This window comes from Lepisosteus platostomus, chromosome 21 (genome assembly GCF_059453375.1).
Source record: "Lepisosteus platostomus isolate fLepPlt1 chromosome 21, fLepPlt1.hap1, whole genome shotgun sequence".
Classification (NCBI taxonomy): Eukaryota; Metazoa; Chordata; class Actinopteri; order Semionotiformes; family Lepisosteidae; genus Lepisosteus; species Lepisosteus platostomus.
The window spans coordinates 2559118-2579990 of NC_142631.1; the positions used below are offsets into that span (position 1 = coordinate 2559118).

The window sequence follows — 20873 nt, forward strand, 5'->3', positions numbered from 1 at the left end:
TCAGGAAGCGTGGAGTACCATGTACGTAAACACCTTTATGAAAATAAGTATTTTATATATTGCATTAATAGATACAAGTGTTGTATGCAAAAATTTAATATGGATTTTTTGCAAAGGGTGCAAAACATTAGTGTAGGTTTAATATATTGAATATCTACTGCATTTCAGCACGTCCTACAACAATTTAAAATAGGGACCCTACAGTGCTGTAACTGTATCTTAGGGCTTCGGAAAGGCCTCGATTTCACTTCTCCGAGACTGTGCATGTACCCCCGCAAGAACGTGGTTTCCTTTCAGCACACGGTGCTAAAGCGGTGCAGCTCCACTGTTTCCAAAATCTCTGAAGACAGAACGAGGCGACGCCGGCGCTCTGCGGTGCGCTCGCGGCGTGTGACCCAAAACAAAATACGACACGGGTCAAAGGTGAAAGGTCGGCTCGCCCGTGCTGCCTCGCCTCTCTTGGAAACATGGCGGAGACCGAGCAGTCGTCAGGTAAGCTGACGGCTCCGTGCACGCCGGGGGCTGTTGACAGGGAGGCGCGGGGGCCTTTGTCAACCCTCAGTGGGCCGTCCGGAGGAGGGGGGTCTTCAGAAATAAAGGGAAACTTTTAACCCCCTCCCACAGAGTAGTACAACTGCAGCCGAAATCGACATCCCGGCGGACTGGGATCTCCTTCGGCTCCGCTCTCGGGTTTTTTTTTTTAAACGTTTGGCGGGGGGCACCTTCTCTCATTTCCCCGCCGAGGTGGGGTTTCTGGGGGCTCGCCTGGAAGGACTGTCGCCCAGGGAGGGTGGAGGGGAGCACCCCCAGCCCCCAGCCCCCGGTTCTCGGGGCTAGGAGCCTGTCGGTACCGCCTGCATCACCGGTCCGGTCTCCGCGGGTGTTGCGGTTTCCTGGGAATGAAAACCGACACGCCACTATTCGGCTACCTTAAAATGCGTTATTTGTAGCGGTGGCCGGCAAGTTATTTTTTTTTTAATCGTTTAGAAACGCGGTACGTACGTTTAGCATCAGCGAGGAAGTGGCCGCTAACCAACGAGGAGAGAGAGAGAGACTCGGAGTAGCGCCAGCCGCCTTAATTAAAAAAAAATAATAATTCACTTTTCACGAACGGCGACTTCTCGTCTCTCTCGGAGCGAGTTTTTCAACTTTTTTTCTTTGCCCTGTGGTAGAAATGAAGCTAGTTGTTTTACGAGGCAATGAGTTCATCGTTTGCTTGCGAAATCGTGGACCTGGGCTGTATTCTTGAATGAAGTTGGAGGTTTTTAAGACCTAGCTCGTAAACGCACCCCATCACTGTCCTGGACCGACGAGTGTGTCCGCGTTGTGTTTTGGGGATGTGCTGTCAGTGTCCCACCGAGAATGGGAGATAAAAACAGTGGGCACGCCAACAAACGTTAAGAAAAAGCATTTGCGATTGATGTAACTGCCTCAGAAGACTGCTGTTTGACAGTGACACTGTGCTTATTGTGTGCATTGGACAAGGCTGCACCGTATTACACAACAATCATACGTTTGATTTCATCTAGTTCCCTTATTATGTACACAGCTACTGTGCTTGACTTAGTGGCAGGAAGGACCTGCTATTGTGGACGTTTGATAATGTCTAAGCAAAATTTATTACCAGCATTTTGTACAGGAGGTGAGCCTGGGACAAATATCTAGTTTGGAACTAAACGTAGGTGACTTCATGCAACACTCCACTCAAGATGCAGCTCTTTCACGGTTAGGGACGGTTGAGATTGTTTCTGAACGTCGGCAAGTGTTTTGGGTTTTTTTCCTGGATCAAGGGTTTTGTTTCGCCAAACCAAACCAGAAATCCTGTTGTTTTCTCGCGTGCAGGAGGTGACAGCTCTGGTTTGGTGTCAGAGCTGCAGGGCGCTTTGTGTCTGATTTCCTCTCGCATGCGAGAGACGTGTTGGTCTCCCGATGGGAGAGGGGTGTCTGTTTCTACAGCATCAGGGCTGTATCGGTCTAGCCTGTATGACAAGCCATGGCTGTTGGATCATGGGCCAGTGGAAACGCTCCCAGGAACAGAATCGGAATAAGATTCCCTTGTCATGACAGTTCTCCATAATAGTTGCTTGCTGAACACTTGTTGTTGGGGTGTTTGGGTCCTCTTATTCCTCTGGTGTGTTGGTGCAGGCCCACGCTCAGTTCCACAAAACACCTTATCCTTGAATTTTCCTTGAGTTTGTACCCGAAATGTCTTTTTGTCTTTCTTGCTCAAGGCAGGTTTGATGCCCGTCGTTGAGTAAAGGTGTCCTGTTTATTTCGTTAGGCGTTCAGTCCTTAAGGTGCTGTATGCTGCCCGAGTCTGATCCCTTGTACCCAGAAGAGGGGAGTGGAGGAACACTGTGTCTGGGGGTCTTCATGAGCTCTACATCTCCAGTGCTGAGTCATGACTTAAGTGATTTGACACCTTGTTTGGACTTCAGTTTATCTTGTGGGGGGGCGTGTCCGTTTCTACAGCGCTCGTAGTTTTTGTTGGATCGGGCTGCATCAGTCTGGTGCCTCGGTTTCCGAAAACGGCTCGCAGCTGGATCCGTGACTGCTGGATCATCCTCTCTGAATAATCATAAAGAAATGATTATTTTGCAGTGGATTCGATGAATCGGGAGGCTGTAGGCTGGACTGCTAGCTGGGGAGGGTGTTGCCCTCACACCAGCACATTGGGAATTCTGGCCCTGTAACTCTAATACCGAGCTGCTCTGCACTTGCCAATCTTCCCCCCCCCCCCCTTTTAATGCATGTCATCGAGCGTGCCAAAATAACAGAAGGAATAATAAAGCTCATATTTTATTTATGCGTGTTGGCGATCAGGTTCGCAGCCCTAAGGGGCATGCATTTTGTGCGTCACCTGCTGTTTTGAAAGCGACTCCGGGGTGGAAGTTACGAGTCCCCCTTTGTTATGCAGCTGCGGTGGACTGGTGTCGTGTTCAGGCTGTGTCCCGCCTTGAGCCCGAGGCTCCGGCTCCACTGCGACCCTGGATTGCATGAAGCAGATCGGAAGTGGGTGGATGGAGGTCGCGTGGCCGACTCGCACTTTGTCAACCTGCCTTTCTTTCTCTGTGCCACGTTCAGCTCGACGCTCTCTTCCACAGACTGCCCCACACTGCCAGACTCTCACTCCTGTACCAGCAGTCAGAGCTCCCTGCGACTCACCACTGGCAGCCCCACTGGAGCTCAGCAGGTGTGAGCCTGGCCAGTACCTGGATGGGAGACCTCCTGGGAAAAACTGAGGTTGCTGCTGGAAGAGGTGTTAGTGGGGCCAGTAGAGGGCGCTCTCCCTGCAGTCTGTGTGGGCCCTAATGCCCCAGCAGAGTGACGGGGATACTATGCTGTAAAAAAAAAAAGGCACCGTCCTATGAATGAAACGTAAAACCGAGGTCCTGACTCTCCATGGCAGGGCACTTCTAGAAAAGAGTTGGGGTGTTACCCCGGCATCCTGGCTAAATTTCCCCCTGGCCTTTACCAATCATGGCCTCCTCATAATCCCCGTCTCTGAACTGGCTCCATCACTCTGCTCTCCTCCCCACTGAGAGCTGGTGTGTGGGGAGCGGACTGGTGCGTCCAGGTGGGGCTGCACACTGGTGGAGGTGGAGGGGATCCCCATGACCTGTTTTGTGTGGTCTGCTGGTTATTTGTCTGGAGGCGGGCTGTGAAGGAGGGAGGATGCACAGAGGTCTGCCAGGGGGGCTGGGTTTGGCTGGCGATCGGGCCTGGTTTCCGTAGTGACCCTTCTGTTGTCGCCCCTCCCGTGTGCCTCGCAGGCTCCTCCCCTGAAGATGACACGCCCCCTGCTCCCGCCAGCCTCAGCTTCATGGTGCCCAAGAAGGAGATCAACATGGTGCCAGACATGGGCAAGTGGAAACGCTCCCAGGTACGGCGGCGGGGGGTGGAATCCGAATAAGATTACTTGCTGAACACTTGTTTTGGGGATTATTTGCGGTAGTTTATTTCCCCTTAGTCCTCTGGTGTGTTTGTGTGAACTCAGGCACATAAAACACCTTATCGTTGAATTTTCCCTTAGTTTTTAACTTTAACTTTAACGAGTGAAGGTGAAAGGTGTCCTGTTTAATTCTGAAGGTGTTCGGTCCTCAAGGTGATGTATGCTACTTGTTTCCTTGTATCCAAGAGAGGAGAGTGGAGGAACACTGTGTCTGCTGGTTTGCATGAGCTCTACATCTGCAGTGCGAGGTCTTGACTTGAGTGATTCAACTGCTTGTTTCGATTTTAATTTGTTTCTTCACTCAGACCTGACTGTCCAAAACCATGGGAGGACATGGTGACACTGTGTTGGACACGCCCACAGTGGGAGTGACACTATCAGAGATGCCCACCACACACCTGGAGGGGGGACAGTTCTGAAGGGGCTGGGGCTGACACCAGTTACACCAGGGTCAAATACCATTGGGCCTTTTAAGAGCTAAAAGTACATTTACATATATTCCCCAAACGGAACACTGGGCAGAAAAACTGATTGGAACAGAAAACTTTCATTAAGATCTCCACAGGGGGCAGCGTTTCTCCAGGAACCAGGCATGGGAATTACTGCTCAAACGAGTCACCAGAGAACCGTTTCACGGCATTTTGATCTGTTTTGTTTTTTCCCCAAGTTGAATTTCTTTTTCAAGCTGCGCTGAATGCAGACGGTTTGGAGTATTAGTTTAACTCCACGTGTGCGAATGGGGATTGAGCATGAACGAGGCAGCAGGCATGAAGAGCATCCGCACTCGGACTGGGCTTATGCACTACAGAGTACAGTTTGTAGCACTTGGAAGGGCTATACTCCTGTTGAGTGGGTATCCATTTTTTCACTGTTGTGCTGTAGGGGGTGGTGTTTTAATCCCTCAGTGTGTGCACAGCATTGCTGAAGCCTTATTTCGGGTTCAGAACCGCAAAAGGTTCTCAACCATGTGCTGTGGATGAACTGTTTTTTTTTTTTTCCGTCTGCTAATGGGGCGGAGCTGTAGCTCTGTGGCTCAGGATCTGCGCCTGTGGCTGGAATCCTACTCCGTTGGGCCCCTGAGCCAGGCCCTTCACCCCAACTGCTCCAGGGGCGCCGTATAAACGGCTGACCCTGTGCTCTGACCCCCCAGCTTCTCTCCCTGTCTGTGTGTCTCATGGAGAGCAAGCGGGGGTCTGCGAAAAGACAAATTCCTAATGCAAGAAATTGTATAGGGCTGATAAAGTGGTGTTAAATGGTGAAATGTTAATTGTGTTTGATTGTCTCCCCTCAAGGCCTATGCGGATTATATTGGATTCATTCTGACCCTGAACGAGGGAGTGAAAGCAAAGAAGCTCAGTTGTGAATTCAAACTGTCAGAGGTAAGAGGAGAAGGTCAGCGCTTCCAAAACGGCACAGCAGAACTTTTTTCTCCGCCCATGCGTTTGGATCTCGTACGCTGGCGGCTCCCAGGAAATGGCTGGATCGGCTTCAGCAGCACGCCCGGGCAGCTTGTTCCACACCCCCCCCCCCACAACCCTCGGTGTAAAGCAGTGTCTCTTCTCCGGTGCCCTCTTGCCCATTGCTTGTGTGTGTGTGTGTTTTTGACTCCTCGCTCATGTAAACCCGCAGATTTCCCTGTGTCCGTTTGCAGACGGTGCAGAAGCTGCTGTCTGTCCTCGAGACTTTGGACCGCTGGATTGACGAGACCCCGCCTGTGGACCAGCCCTCACGGTTCGGGAACAAGGCCTACAGGTCCTGGTACGCCAAGCTGGAACAGGTACAGCCGATACGCACACCGGTTGCCCTACGGGGATCAACTCCCTGCGCTTTTTTTTTTTTACTCCTGTTCTTCAGACTCCAGATAAAATCCCAGATAATCCGAAAAACTAAAGGCCGACGAGAGAGGTTGTCGCTCCTTTCCATAGCTCCTACCGTGCTTTACGAGACTAGTGTACTTTAACTCGTTAGATGTCAGAATATAAGAACAAATACAGAACATTCTTCATCTGGTGGCCCATGCACTTTGTAATTTAAATTTGTTTAGCTCTTGAGCGCCACTTAGTGGCTGCGGTGCAGGAGTCATGCGTGTCTTTAGCTGTGGAGGAGGAATGGGCTCGCTGATGTCTTTACCTTAACCTGACAGTTGTGAATATCCTGCTGTGGCTTCAGGGAATCAAACAAGTTGCCAAATTGCATCAAAAGTCTTTCAACATCTAGTTGTCTTGCAAGGACCTTGTACAGGGCAGAATCTTAATGATGCAATAGCCATATTTTTGGGAAGGGGGTGGGGGGGACAATTTTCTTTTAGTTTAAGACCTACAATTATTTCCATCTGCGGCAGCCCTGTCGCTCGAGGGTGGTCACTGTGACACGCGAACTGAGACTGGCTCTTTGTCCACTCTGCGCGCAGGAGGCGGAGAGCCTGGTGTCCGGAGTCATCCCGCCGGACCGCGCCGCAGCCGCCCCGGAGATCGCTGTGTATTTGAAGGAGTCTGTCGGGAACTCCACCAGGATAGACTACGGGACAGGTAAGCTTTGCGGCTCTGTACTGCACTTTGAGCTCCGGACACAGCAGGGCTCTCCATTCCTGGCCCTGCACAGCCCCATTAAAGGGGAAATGCAGTCCCATCTCATTATTAAATGCTGGTAACAAAATAAATTCTTTGACGGTACAGAAGAATTTTACAAATTTCTAATTAAGCACAAAATCGTGAACTTGGTGAAAGTACTGTAAGTTGTCACAATATCGCACTGGACATCCCACAAATACGTGAAGCAGCCCTTCCTGCTCACTAGTCGCTGTGATGACTGACGTAATGCGATGTACAAGCGAATAAGTACAGGTTGTGCAATAGATATTCCACCGCAGGAAGTTTCCAGCGTGATCTGAATGCAGGGTTAACACGTGAATTGTCAGCAAAACCATCTCGGAGTTGAGAGTAATATGTCTACTGGATTAAAAAAGGTGTATGCCAAGGCCTGCTTGTTTACAACGTAATAAGGTCGCTTCACGTCAAACAAGGTTTTGTTGGCTCGTTCTGAATCGCAGAACATTTTTCTTTACAACTTTTAAAGCCCCAGTTTGCCTTGCAGGTCACTTGCGTCTAATGATTAACTATACTGATGAGGTATTGATCAACTAAGCAAGGTATTGTCATTAGTGAAGAGAATGCTGGTCTGATCAGCAAGCATCTTTGTACCTCTAAATGACTTAATATAAGAAAGCACCTGTTAAATTGATCTCAGTGTAATTGTTGCAGATCTGTGTGAAGTGGCAGTTTAATGGTAAAACTGTGTCGAACTGGGGCTCTGCAGGACCCATATTGGAGTCTCCCTGGTACTGATGTGAAGTATATCTCAACCGCATGCTTCTGAAAAATCCGCAGTTGTGAATCCCTGTCTTAGCCAGGGCAAAGGCATCTGTGTCCCGATAGATACAGAGACTGGTGTTGCTTCTGGTTTGTTTTCCACAATGTCCACTAGAGGGCGCTCTTGAAGCAGCACTGAGGGCTTCTTTTGCAAGTATTAAGCTCAGCACTGTGCCGTTTACATGTAACTGTAAATGTAACTGTATTGTGGTGAGGAAAGCTAATTGCCCCTCTCTCTCTTTGTGTGTGCAGGCCACGAGGCAGCTTTCGCTGCCTTCCTCTGCTGCCTCTGCAAAATCGGTGCTCTCAGGGTGGACGACCAGCTCGCAATAGTCTTCAAGGTGTTTGACAGGTGAGAAGCCGCAAGAGCGAAAGACAGGTGACAGGCGAAGAGGGGGTCACCCAGGCCTCTCAGCCTGTTTGTAGTCCTTATGTTTTCATGCATTGTTTTGCGTGTTCGGTCTCGGAGCGTGGTGCGTCGTTTTGCGTGTTCGGTCTCGGAGCGTGGTGCGTCGTTTTGCGTGTTCGGTCTCGGAGCCTTGTTTTGCGTTCTGTTTCGGCTGGATTTCAGGTGCTGTCGATTGCGAGCTCTTAATAAAAGGGCTTGTTTGTTTCCACAATCCCACGCAGGTATCTGGAGGTGATGCGGAAGCTGCAGAAAACCTACCGCATGGAGCCCGCCGGCAGCCAGGGCGTCTGGGGGCTGGACGACTTCCAGTTCCTACCCTTCATCTGGGGCAGCTCCCAGCTCATAGGTAAACCTCCCCCGTAGATAAAGTTCCTCTTATCACCGTAAAGGATCTCGCACAGAGGAAGGCTAGACCTGATGCGTGCATTAACGTGATGCACTGCAAAACTATTGGGATCACTAGTTTCAATCCATGTGTGTATCTGTAGAATCAGGTTATGTATAGTTCATGGCGGCGCAGTGGTCAGCATTGCTGCCTCACAGTGCTGGAACCCTGGGTTTGACGCCTGTGGTGCTGTCTGCGTGGAGCTTGCATGTTCTCCCCTGGTTTGTGTGGGTTTCCTCCCGGTGCTGCGATTTCCTCCCACAGTCCAAGACATGCCGGTTGATTGCCCTGTGATTGTGTCCTGCCTAGGGTATATTCTGTCTTGTGTCCATTAGATTATGGATTGTTAGATATATAACTATAAAATCTATAATGTTAACCAGATTATAAAATGAGAGGGAGCTTTGAGGCTTATTAATGCTCTAGGCTGTATCATACATGAATATGAGCTTATACACCCCCCACACCTGGGGTAAGCAAACTTCTTAATAAAAGCTGAAGGCTAGCTCTCATGTCTTGGGCTTCGCAAGGCATTATGGTTTGGTACGCTCAACAGTGACCTCCGGTGGGGAAACTGCGCCTTCATTTTTCTGTCTGGCTCTGCCCGGTAGACCACCCGACACTGGAGCCCAGGCACTTCGTAGATGAGAAGATGGTGAACGAAAATCACCAGGACTACATGTTCCTGGAGTGCATCAAGTTTATCAACGAGGTAAGGAGGCCCCGACAGATCCAGGAAAAAAAGCCGTCTCTCTATTCCGGCCGGTGGGCAGATCTGGACAGCAAGCCGGCGGCCAGCACTGGGCCGCACAGAGCCTAGACAGGGCGAGGAGAATGCTTTTACCCAGCAGCCTGACGCTTCTCCCCTCGCGCTGTGTTTCCCGTCTTCCTCCGCAACAGGACCCCAGAGCTAAGGAAGCGGCCTTTCTGGCCGTGTGACCTAAGGGGAGCGCAGGCTGTTGGAAAGGCGCGGTGTCGTCATGTCCCCTTCCTCCCCGGTGCAGGAAGGAGGATGTAGCAGCTGCAGGCTGGCTTCCGTATTAGTCAGCTCTTAGTCACGGTGGGGTGGGTCCAGCTGGAGTGACCTGTGTGTGTTTGGGAGCCGGGAAAGGGGGGGTGGGAGACCAGCAGACCAGAGGGGTTAAAGGACAGGAGATACAAACCCATTTCTCTCTCTCTCTCCCTTTTCCATCCTTGATTCTCTGTCTCTCTCGGACTCACCCTCTCCTGGGGCTCCCTCCCTCTTTCTCTTTTCCTCTCTCAGGCTCAGGGAGGTTAAGTTATGAGGAGCGCATGGCTGTGACTCATTTCCTTCCCCACATGATTGCTGTGAATCACTCCCCCCCCCCCCCCCCCCCACCTCCTTCTTCCTCCCCCTTCGCCCCAGGGGACCCCTCTGGGCTCGGCCTGGCCGGGCAGCGCTGAGCTCCATTCTCACGCAACGCGCCAGGATTCCCGAGCCGGAGGGACGGTCACGAGCTGTCCAGCTGTGTCCGTAGGCTGAGGCCGGACAGACAGGGGTGGGGGCTACTTTGTCGGGGGTTTGTGAACGGGCTCTGCAGCACTGCGTTTCAGTGTCCGGGGTTTGAGACGGGGACCCAGGCTGCTCTGTGGAAAGTTTTCGGCATCGACGTCGGCCCGGAGAATTCCAGTTGGGCGCAGGGGCTGGACAGGAGATTTCTCTCTTCCACCCGGCTGTAATTCCTGCTCTTCCACACCACTCCCTGACCCCCTGCAGGGTCTCTGGTTTTCCTTAACCACCTCCACTCACTTAATTACTTAATTGACCTGTTTCCGTAAGAAGGCAGAACTCCTGAGCGTTTTTTTAGGTTGAACTTAATCGCCGTTTTGAAGATTACCCTTTAAAAATACTGGAGTGGCTGGAGTTACCCAGCTGTTAGACACAGTTTTTCTCTTTAAGGAACATGTAACTAAAAAGCCAAAAATTCATGTGAAATCATCTCCAGCCGCTACCTGTGACGAAGGAAAGGAATTGGTTTCACAATGATAACTGTAGTCTGGAGGCAGAAGTTAGGTTGAAATCGAACGACCCCACACGCATAAGCTTATCAGGTTCTTGTTTGTTCACTCTCTTTGCTTTGCGTCTTTTTTTTATCATTCATTCCCTTCCGTTCCTAGCGAGCGCACGGGGTCAGGAATGCCTTAACGTGATCTGTCGGCCTCCTCTGGGTCCTGCTAAGAATAGGTAGCTCACTGGCTTAACTCTGGGCACTGTCCGCTTAGCTCAGCCGCTCAAGGGTGTCACCTGTGCCTCCTGCCACGCACACCTGCGCGGTGGTGCGCAGCTGGCCGGTGCCGACGGCGTGGCGGACAAGGACGTCCGGAGCCCGAGTCTGCTGGACTTCCACAAGCCTGCTGCTCTGTCAGGGCCATCGTCGCGCCTGGGAGGTTTCTGGCCGATCGATGATTTCGGAAGCCATGGGGAATCTCCCAAGTTTTGGGAGGAGAATCGGGAGGGGGAAAAAAGGGGCAGGTGGGGCGGACAGGCTGGAGCGCCTGAGGGCGGAGGGCTCGGGGACCCGGCCTGACTCTCCAGCAGACGAAATCCCGGTGTGTTTCTCTCCCCTCCTGCAGATGAAGACCGGCCCGTTCGCCGAGCACTCCAACCAGCTGTGGAACATCAGCGCGGTGCCCACCTGGTCCAAAGTCAACCAGGGACTCATCCGAATGTACAAGGCCGAGGTAGGTGCACGGCAGGGAGGCCCCAGCCCCCAAATCCCCAGTGAGGGGGGGTAGACAAGGCCGGGGGGGCAGCAGTTTCTCTCTGCCTCCTGCAGTGGAACGTCAACGGAACGTTTGCTTCACAAGAAGGATGGGGGAAAGGGGCAAGACCGTGCACGATGTGTAAATCCATACCGTCCTCAGATGACTGATTTAGGCTGTGCCCTCTCTCGTTCTTGAGGCATAGGAGGCGCTAAAGCCCAGGTTTGGGGGCGTCTTGCACCGGGGTGTTCTGGGTCGACCCCTCAGTGGTCAGACGCTGGCCGACCCGGCCTGCATCACAGCGCGGTGGACGGGGGGCCGTGTGTCCTCACCGCGCGCACCAGGACCGCTCCTGCTTGACGCCTGTGTGGCGGGCTCTCGATCACAGCCCCAGGGACGCCCTGTCCAGCCCCGCCTCTGCCCGTCGCAGGCGCTGTGCCGGGACGTGGGACCCAGATACGGGAGCTGCCGGGTTTTTTTTTTCCCTTGTTTCGGAATTCCTTGTGACATCCTCTAGGTACTGAGGCCTCCCGCTCTCCTCGCTGCAGAGGAAACTGCAACAGCATGGCAGCTTTAGCTGGAAGAGTGGTGCCTTGCGTTTGTCGTAGTTGTCCTCCCGGAGGATCCCAAAGGACTTCCAGAGGAGGAGGGGCTCGGAGCCTGGGACAGAGCATGTTGAGGAACTCCAGCCATCGGGCTTGGAAAGGGACGCCCCCCCACCCCCTAAAACACACGCTCACCCCCCTCAGCCCTACAGAGCCAGGCAGCATTGCATCGTATTGCAGGACACTGGCCAAGAGACGGGCAGGAGGTGTTTTCAAACTTGCACAGAGAGAGAGAGCCTGCATTGGGAGTTATACAGGTCGCTGCCGAAGGCCTTGGTCCCCTCCTGCCTTCCTGGTTGGTATCGCGTCCGATCTGGTTTATTCTGCCTGGCTGCTGGTGCAGAATGGCTGCAGCGGGGCCTTTCTAGTGGGGGCTGCACTTCGGCGGTGATGAAGTGGGATGGATAAATGGAATGATCATCATCTACTGTACGGATTTGGTCAGTATTTTCACCCAGGGTGGCTGTACCAAGATCCTCGACCAGTTCCCTGTCCTCTCTCCTCCCCCGGGATTCTGACCCCAATCCCCCAGCCTGTTCCGGCCCTGACTCGGGATCCGGCGCCGGGGTTACCCCTGGGCGGAGCAAGTCCGGGCCCTGGAGAGGAGGCAGTTCCGGTCTGCTCCGCTTCCTCAAGCGCCGGGACAGGGCTCGGAGAAGAGGGGATTTCCTGCGCCGACTGGGGAAACTCTCACGCGCTCGCGCTCCAGACAGGGGAAGAGACATCGGCGGCTTTCGCAGGGCACATGGAGGCAGAGCGCCAACACACACACACACACAAGGAAAACACAGGCTGCAGGAGAAGTGTGCCCATTCACCACCGCCATGCTTAAAAAGCTCCTTAAAACACACCTAAAGAGCACTGGAGAGCGCGTCCTTGAGGTTTGTGCAGCTCAGTGGTCATCTGCTTTCCAGATGGAATCACGAGAGAGCGTTCTCTTGGGCTTGGAGCTTCCAGGCATAGTGTTAATTAAGCCTTTGAGAGTTTCTGCCTTGGGCGAGAAAGGGTTAAAGGCCGTGTGTGTGTGTGGGACAGCGAGAGAGAAGCTCTCCCCACCCCCTTCTCCCTCCCAGCCCACATCCTGTGTTGTTCAGAGGGTCTGCATGCCTTCCCCACTGCAGGGCAGAGCTCAGGGGCCAGCTTGTCGGCTCTCTGCTGCTGCAGCCCTACCTCCTCCCAGCCAGCCAGCCAGCCTCTCGCCCTGCTCCCCCTGTATCCTGGAAGGGTGAGCGAGAGTGAGCTGTAGCCTTTTCCGTCCTCCCAGCTCTGCGCCACACGACGGCCAAGTCGAAAATGAATGTCTTTTTGCCGTTTTTTTTTAAACCGATTTAATTCGGCGGCGGGGTATTAAGAGGACCACATGCACAGTGCACTCTTCCCCCATAAAAAATGGGGTGAATTCTTCTTTGGTGCTTCTTTCTATGATAGCCATTTCTGCGATGGATAGAAACAAAATAGTCCATTTCTTACTAACTGTATCTAATCCTCAGTAGAATTGGCATTTTTTAAAAATTTGGAATCAAATGTTTGGCCAGTTAAAAAAAAAATAACAATAATTGAATCTTATTTAAACACATGGCGCCCTTGGTGCTGCATTGATTTTAGTGAGCGCAGTTGTGTGTGTTGTGCTGTGTCTGTAGGCATCCGAGTTCCTGTGTTTGCGGGTGCGTGTCTGTTTTGAGCGTCACTGGGGAGGAGACGTGTTCATTGATAATTTTTGTCATGTTTTCTGTTCCCCCGACCAATCACGGCAGAGGTCGAAAGTTCGGCGATTAACACTTGGCGTGCTGTGTGGGACGCCCAGGGCTGTCGGAGCTGTGAATGTGCCCCCCGCTCCCCTGCTGACGTCACCCGATCGCGGTGCCAGCCCTCCCCCGGCCCTGTTTCACAGCCCTGGCCTGTGTCCTCTCAGTGCCCAGAGCCTCAGACTGCACCCCAGAGACAGGAATGCTCCCTCCTCTGTGCTCGTTTCCTCCAAGCAGCGGTCGGCAGTAAAAGCACCTTGAATGTGAACGCGAGAGGAAAGGCACAGCGGGCTGTCAGATGTTGCTGTTGACACCTCTCTTGTCTTAATGCCGCTGACCCTGGAGTGACCTCTGGCCTGTGAGGCGGTAGCCCTCCCCAGTGCTGACTGTAGCCCCTGTTGCAAGACGAGTGGAGCTGCCCGAGCCTGGCTCTGCGTTTCAGTGCTGCCGAGAAACGGGAAGAGAAATCTCTCTGCAGAAAGTTCCCAGGCAGGAGCTCCAGACAGCCATATAAAGACAGCACCCTCGTTTATCAGTGAAGCTTTATTTCACCGAGACATAATGGGCAGTGTAGTTCCTGGGCAGTGCTGTCCTAGCAATTACAGTGAATTGTCTTGCTCAGTGGTTCCTGTGTCACGGCAAAATGAGGCCTCAGCAGCTTTTTCGTTGGTTTTTTTTTTTGCTGCTCTCCCGCTGAGGTTCCCGACGCGCGCGCTCGCAGTTGCGAAATGTATTTGCCTCCAGAATGTCACGTTTTGCAGAGCCGCCGGGGGTCAACAAAGCTTAAAAGCCCCGTGTAGAGCCGGGGCGATCGTCCTGCCTCGCGTTCCCCATTCCCCTCGCGAATGGCTTGCGCGATCCCCGCTCCCAGATGGCGCCCCCCCGGCGTCTGGGGCCCCGCTGGTCGTCCTCTCCGGCGGCTCATCGTCTCTCTTGTCTCGCTCTTCTCTCGCTGCAGTGCCTGGAGAAGTTCCCCGTGATCCAGCACTTCAAGTTTGGCAGCCTGCTCTCCATCCAGCCCGTCAAGCCCTGAGACGTCGGCGCGTGGGTGGGTGGGGCAGGGGGAGGGAAACAACCCAGTAATGAGAATGACCATGAATTAAAAGAAAACGGAGGGTTGAACCCAAAAATCAGAAGTCCGTGCGAATGAAACAGTAGATCCTGCAGGGATCTGGGCACCTTTTCTTAGAGGAGAACCCTTTCCCCTGACCCATAGCCCTCTTCCTTGTAGAGATCCCACCCATCTTCCCGTTTGAGTTTTGATTTTATATTTTATTTATTTATATTTTCTATCCAGACCTTGTGTGCGCGCGGGCAAGTGTGGTGTATTATATAGAAGAGCCTGCTTTCATCAATCGATCACTCCGTCTCTGTCTCTCTGTCCATACCCCCTGACCCCCACCCGGGTGCTGTCCCGATCACACTCCTGTCAAAGGGAGAAGGCTTTACTGCATGTGGCTAGTGTTCTGCAGGAACCGATGAAAGGTTCCTGGTGGTGTTTTGCACACTGGTAGCATGCAAAAGGGGGACATCACAGTGATTCCTGTCTCGGTCTGCTTTAAATGCTTCTCCTTTGCTTTCCCTTGCAGTGGGGGGGGGGGAGCCCAAATACATTGTTTTGAAGCAAGAGTCTTGAGCCACGTCTCCATTTAGAATATACTGTCTATACAGTAAACATAGAACTCAGAAATCACTTCTTTGTTCTTATTTGCCACACAGCTGTGGTGTTTGGAGTCGATTGAGCTGTGGTTATCTGGCACACGACCAGGCGCGCTCACGCTAGCCCGGCGACCCAGCTTTGCTAGGCAGGATCAGAGCTCGACACGGGCTCTGCCGACTCCCAGCGAGGGGGGGCAGTGTGGTGTTTCTCCACAGCTCGTCCGGGATCAGGCCATCCGGTCGGCAGCCAGCGTTTACAGATGATCGTGAGCAGCTGGAAGTCCCCGACCAGCTTCTGACCGCGCATACATGGCCAATGCTTGCAGTAAATTTGACGTTTGTTTTGAAAATGCGTGCGCTAGTTCTGTAGGAGTAACATAAGGCTTGCGTATGGAATTAAAACCCAGGTTGAAAGAAAGGGGCACTTTTTCCACCTTTGTGTAACGCTCAGTGACTTCCTGCAAAACTGGTCAAATCTGAGGCCCGTGTTGCAGAGAAGACTGATGTCGGGACAGTTTCAGACGTGATGAAAAGCACCAGCTGTGCAGCACCGAGAGTATTCTGAGGCCCAGGAAATACCTCGACCAGTCTTGAGTATTTGTTTTGCTTACCCACCCAGTGTGGGATCACCACTTGTTTGAGGATTTGGGGAGTGGCTCTGTTCTCCTCCTCCTCCTCCTCCTCCTCCTCCTCCTCCCCCCCCGCATGCAGAGGTCTTTGCCGATTGGCCCAGGAGGAGGAATGGGTCTCTCGGGGGCATCCCTGTAGGCCTGGAGGGGACACCGTGTTGCCAAGCGCCCCAGCCAGCTCCTAACCCTTCCTCACGCCCTCTGCCAGCTGTGTGCCCACATGGGGGCACGTCCTTGTTTCAGACGCGTGTTGTGCTGGAGGGACTTACCCTGCCAGTTCAGGTAGGAGCAAGAGAAGAGGGGCTGTCCTGAATTAAGGACTGGCTTCTCAGGTTTTTGGCTTTGTGCAGCATCTGTTGACCTATCTTGTCGTTATCAGTCGTGGCCGTACGGAGATGCCGCTTGTTTCCCAGCACTTAAATACAGTAAACAATTTTAACCTATCCGATGTGGGATATGAGTGGCTTGTATCTTTTAATGGGAACGCGGCTTGTCCAAGATGGGTCCGGTGTTGCCCTCAATCTGGGCTTTAAAGACTGACACCCTCCGTGTCGCAAGTTAGTTGCTTTTCATATTACATGAAATGATAGGCAGGCGCAGTGTTTTTATTGCTTTTTAAGCCAACGCAATTACGCGATGCACCAGTGGCACATTGAAGTGATCTGAACAGAGCACGTACAACGCTGGCTCCGTGTTTAATCTGGGAATGGTTTCCAAAACGGGGAAAACTACGGGATTCCCGATCCCCCCCTTCTCTCTAATCCCTCCCAAATCTTCCCTCTCTCAAAAAAAAAAAGCAGTTAAACTAAAGGAAAAAAAAAAAAGAGACCGAAGACACAAGAAACAGAGCAAAATAGTAATTACACCAAACAGTCTCTAGGAAGGACAGCCGTATCGGATATCATCTGAGTAACCGGTTAGCGACAGATTAAGGTCTTGGGTGCAGAAGGCAGCCTCCAAGCCTCGAAATAGTTGAGAAATGTTTGCCAACTGGAACTACTTTCAAGTCCGGATTTAGCTGTGGAAAGAGCTGCCGTTGGCTGGAGACGCTGGCAGGACCGGAGTGCACGGCGTTCACACACACAAGGCCGGGGAAGACTGCATGGGAGACCTCCTGGGGAAAAACTGAGGCTGCTGCTGGAAGAGGTGTTAGTGGGGCCAGTAGGGGGCGCTCACCCTGCAGTCTGTGTTGGTCCTGAAGCCCCAGAATAGTGAGGGTGTGTTACTATATTGTAAAAAGGCACCGTCCTTCGGATGAGACGTAAAACCGAGGTCCTGACTGTGGTAATTAAAAATCCCAGGGCGTTTCTCAAAAAGAGTAGGGGTGTAACCCCAGCATCCTATCCAAATTACCCATCATGACCTCCTAATAATCCCCATCTCTGAACTGGCTCCATCACTCTGCTCTCCTCCCCACTGAGAGCTGGTGTGTGGGGAGCGGACTGAGGCGCTCTGGCTGCCATCACATCATACTGGTGGTGGAGGGGATCCCCATGACCTGTAAAGTGTAAGGAATTATTCATCATTTATAATAAGACTCCCCGTGTGTGACCTGCACACCATCGCTCGTGTCCAAAACGGCGGAGATCGGTGAAGAAGGTCTTTTATTGACCCGGGTCGTGGAGGAAGTCGGGGGACATCCAGTGGGGCCCAGGGGGTCCCCTGGCGTTGGCTAGAGTTGTGAGGATTCAGCTCGTCGTTAACTGTGGACCTGTGGAAGACTCAACCCCCTCCCCAATAACCTTCGAGCACAGGTATCTGGGAATACGGACACTGTGGCAGTTCCATCTTATTGAAAGCTGATTCCTGAGACTTAAGGAACATGGAATACCGGATGGTTGTTTTTTTTTTCGGATGAGGCTGGAGAGAGCTCAGCGCCCAATTTACGGGAGCATGTTAAGCAGGGAGTTGCGGGTTCACATCCAAGCTGTGCCTCGTTGTGGTCTGGTCCTGTCTAGCATCGTTTGCCCCCCCCCCTCTAGTTTCTGGAAGTTGGTTTGGGGGGAGCAATGGCTGCCAAGTGGCTTAGCGTTCTCTTGAAACTCGCCCGTCATCAGACTTTTTCCATCCATCCATTTTTGTACCACTGCAAGTTCAGACCTGCAGGGCTCTGGCGCCTGTCCCGACCGGGAAAACGGCCGCATTAACGAGTCGAATTGAAACGCTGCCCTGAATCCACCTCCTCGCTTTCAGACGGGGTGTTTCCCTGCAGCTCTTGACTTCCCTTCCCTTTCCCGTTTGATGTCGCTGAATGTCCCAACAGGGTCTCATCTCAGCACGCGTGGCCGTGCGCAGATGTTGCTGTTTTCCGCCAGTAAAAAAAAAAGAAATCAGGTGCCAAAATGTTGTTGTTGTTGTTAAAAGACACTTTCGGTTTCTTTCTGGATCTTGATTCCCCATGCACACTCGAACCAGGCTGTTTCCACTCGCGTTGTGCTCATTGTGACTGCTGGTGCTGTTCGTGAGCGCAGTGTAAGTAATCTACCCTGGGGGCGGATGACAAGCGTGTACATTCACAGCCTCAGCTCTGCCAGGTCTCCCCTGCCTGTCCCACTCTTGCACCTCTTGGCCCTCAGGACACGCCGGGAGAAGCACTTTCTCATGTGGCTGGCCTGTTGGGTTCAGCGAGGCGTGAGGTCGGAGAGCGGACTGCTGTTTTTCAGGGTGCGGTGAATGACTCCCGACTCCAGGCTGGCCCCTGAGGACCCGGGGTGAGGGGGGGGGGGGGTTTCTGGTGTCGAATTCGTCCCCAAACTTTTCCTCCCTCAGCCGCCAGAGCTTTGACACAGACACGTAGTCCGCATCTCTGTGCACGAGTTCGCAAGAGCTGCCGGTGTGCTGTAAGACCGTCAAGGATGCGGGCTCCGGGGAGGAGCCCTTTCACGAGAAGACATCTCCATCAGCACGACATATCCCCGCGTTCATGCAGCGAGTAGTGAGCATGACCCGTCTCATGTGTGTACCGAACCCGTCTTTGAGTTCCGCAATAAACCAATAAACTCATGAAAGTACCACGCGTCTCTCTCTCTCTCTTTTTTTAAAAAAAAAAATCTTGCTGAACCGGTTTCGCTGTTGAGGAAAAGTGCTGCGCCCGTTCTCTCGCTCCGCTGCCTCATCCTCCTCGACACGCCTGGGGGAATATTTTTGGAAACCCTCCAACCCGTTTTTTTTTTATTTTAAATATATTTTGTTGTTGTCATTTAGCCTGAGCCGGCGTATTATGTCAATTCTTCGATATGTCCTCTTGCTGCCAAGAATGTTTTCTGTTCGAAATTAAGACCGGTCTTTTTTTTTTTTTTGGAAAAAGAAGAAGGCATCTCGCAGTAATAGGACTGAGAGAATGTATAAGGCTGTGTGTGGGTGGGGAGCGCGCTGCACAAGCCATCTGCAGCCTGTTGTGACCCTTGCTGGTACTGGCTTCTGCGGTGTTTCGTTCAGGCTACCCGGGCGGCACGCTAATGGAAAACACGTGCGGCCTCGATCAGAGAAGTGGAGTGTCTCAGACCAGCGAGGCATTTATACCCTCCCGCGGGGTAACTGTCGAAGCTTTCTGAGCTGCGTCGCTTGACGGCGTGTGATCAACCCCGGATAAGTTTCTCCTGTCAATATCTCCATTTCTCTTTCTTTTTTTTTTAAAGTAATCTTATTTGGCGTGCAGTTGTCGGGCCCTCGCTCCTTCGGGGTATACGTGTGGTCCTGGGCGGCCGTATCTGCGCCTCTTTAAACGCGATCGTGTACGTCCGAGCTCGTCCTGGGGCTGGAGACTTATTATCCAGAGGGGGTCCTATTACAGAGCAGGATGGAGTCCAGATCGCTCCTCGCCGGCTCCTGTAGCCGAGGTGAGGCGCGACCCGCCCCCCTGCAATTCAAAACGGGGGGGGGGCTGATTTAGCCGAAGGGGTCCGCAGATAAGGGCGGCTGAGGAACTGAGGAGAGCTGTTATCACAGGGAATAGATCACAGCTGCTGTGGAGTGTAAGACGAGATACCTGTAGCCTGCTATACAAGTTATGGATAGGGCAGATTATATTAATATTTACAGTCCTATTTTCTCCATCTCAGCCTACTCAATTTTCAGTTCAATTCAAGGTGCTTTATTAGCATGACCGATGGGTACAATCAGTGTTGCCAAAGCAAATAAAATAATGAAATTCACATTCGCACAGACTCTCTGTACTCTCTCTCGCACCTCGGCCTCTCGGGCGCGGTGAGTTCGCTCATAAACCTGATCGTACACGGAAGCAAACATCGCCGTATTTGTTCTGAAGTTCAGTTCGTACGCGTGTGTTTTTTTCCAGATGTGCGAGGCAATGTTTTGATGTGGTTTCTCGGGATAATAAGCAGTCAGAGTGTTAAATCGGAGGCTAGATATCACCCCCCTCCTCCCAGCTGTCGACCCGAATATCCCTCCTAGGAGCTGTATCGAGGGCGGCTGCAGTTTCCCAGCGGTACCGCTAGGAGGAGCTCGGTTGACGCCGTTCACCCTGTTTGGGAACGTTTCCCACGCAGAACGAAAACAGGAACATCTTGGCATTTAATAAAATACACGGGGAAAAGGCGCATTTAAACTTTAAACCTTACAACAGGAGGGACGCTACACTTCTGTGCAAGCGATATGAGCGTGCCTGGAAAGATCTCTAACATACAGACGTGTGGATTTGAACAGGAATGACTTATCCTTGCAGCGCGCAGACAAACTAAAAAAAACATACAGTGTATATATGTATAAAAATCACCCAGTTTTGAAAACTGTTTCAAATATTAACACTCACACACACACGCGTGAGCCCCACAATCTTTGATTGTGTGTGTGTGAGAGAGAGAGAGAGAAAAATCGCCTTCGCGATTGGTTTCATATTGGCTATTTTGTGATTTACGGCCGCGCGGTCGACACCGGTCTCCAAAGCCCGATCAGGAGATGAGCGATTTATTTTTTAAAAGAGAGAGAGAAAGGTTGAAAAGTGAAGGGGACAGGACAGCTGGGGTTCAAAGTGTTTGGAAGAGGCGCTCGGCCGTGCCTGTGCCTTGTGTCGAGGGAGCGGGTGGGGCTGGAAAGGAGGCGCGGGCGGTGGCGAGGCTGAGGTCAGGCTAAGGTGCTGCTCCATACACCTCTAATACCGCCATTCGTCGCTTTTGGAGAACACCACCAAGCGGCATAGAGCAGAGATAACAAACAGGTAGACGTCCTGTGAGACTCGTCGCGGTCGGGGAATCAGGAAGGCGCGCCGGCGTGACTCCCCTGCAGCGCCCAAGAGTAGGGGTGTCCTTTTTCTTCAAGAGAGGGTATCTCTCTCCGGTCTATCACTCATTCCCCGTTTCCTAAAGTCGGACAACGGCTGCGTTTCTGTAATTCCTTTAAAAAAAGAAACACGACGTTGCGGGTTTTTCAAAGGCTGGA

The 20873-nt window shown here is 52.3% G+C and overlaps 1 protein-coding gene across 1 annotated transcript; it reads left to right on the plus strand.

Annotated features, from left to right (window-relative positions):
- The first annotated feature begins 340 nt into the window (after positions 1-340).
- On the plus strand, positions 341-18487 carry ptpa (protein phosphatase 2 phosphatase activator). Its single transcript, XM_088614816.1, has 10 exons — positions 341-492; positions 3774-3883; positions 5245-5331; positions 5604-5729; positions 6363-6480; positions 7573-7672; positions 7951-8075; positions 8726-8826; positions 10710-10817; positions 14147-18487. Exons 1-10 carry the CDS (start codon positions 468-470, stop codon positions 14219-14221), a joined length of 975 nt encoding a protein of 324 aa, XP_088470942.1. The 5' UTR covers positions 341-467; the 3' UTR covers positions 14222-18487.
- The last annotated feature ends 2386 nt before the right edge of the window (positions 18488-20873 follow it).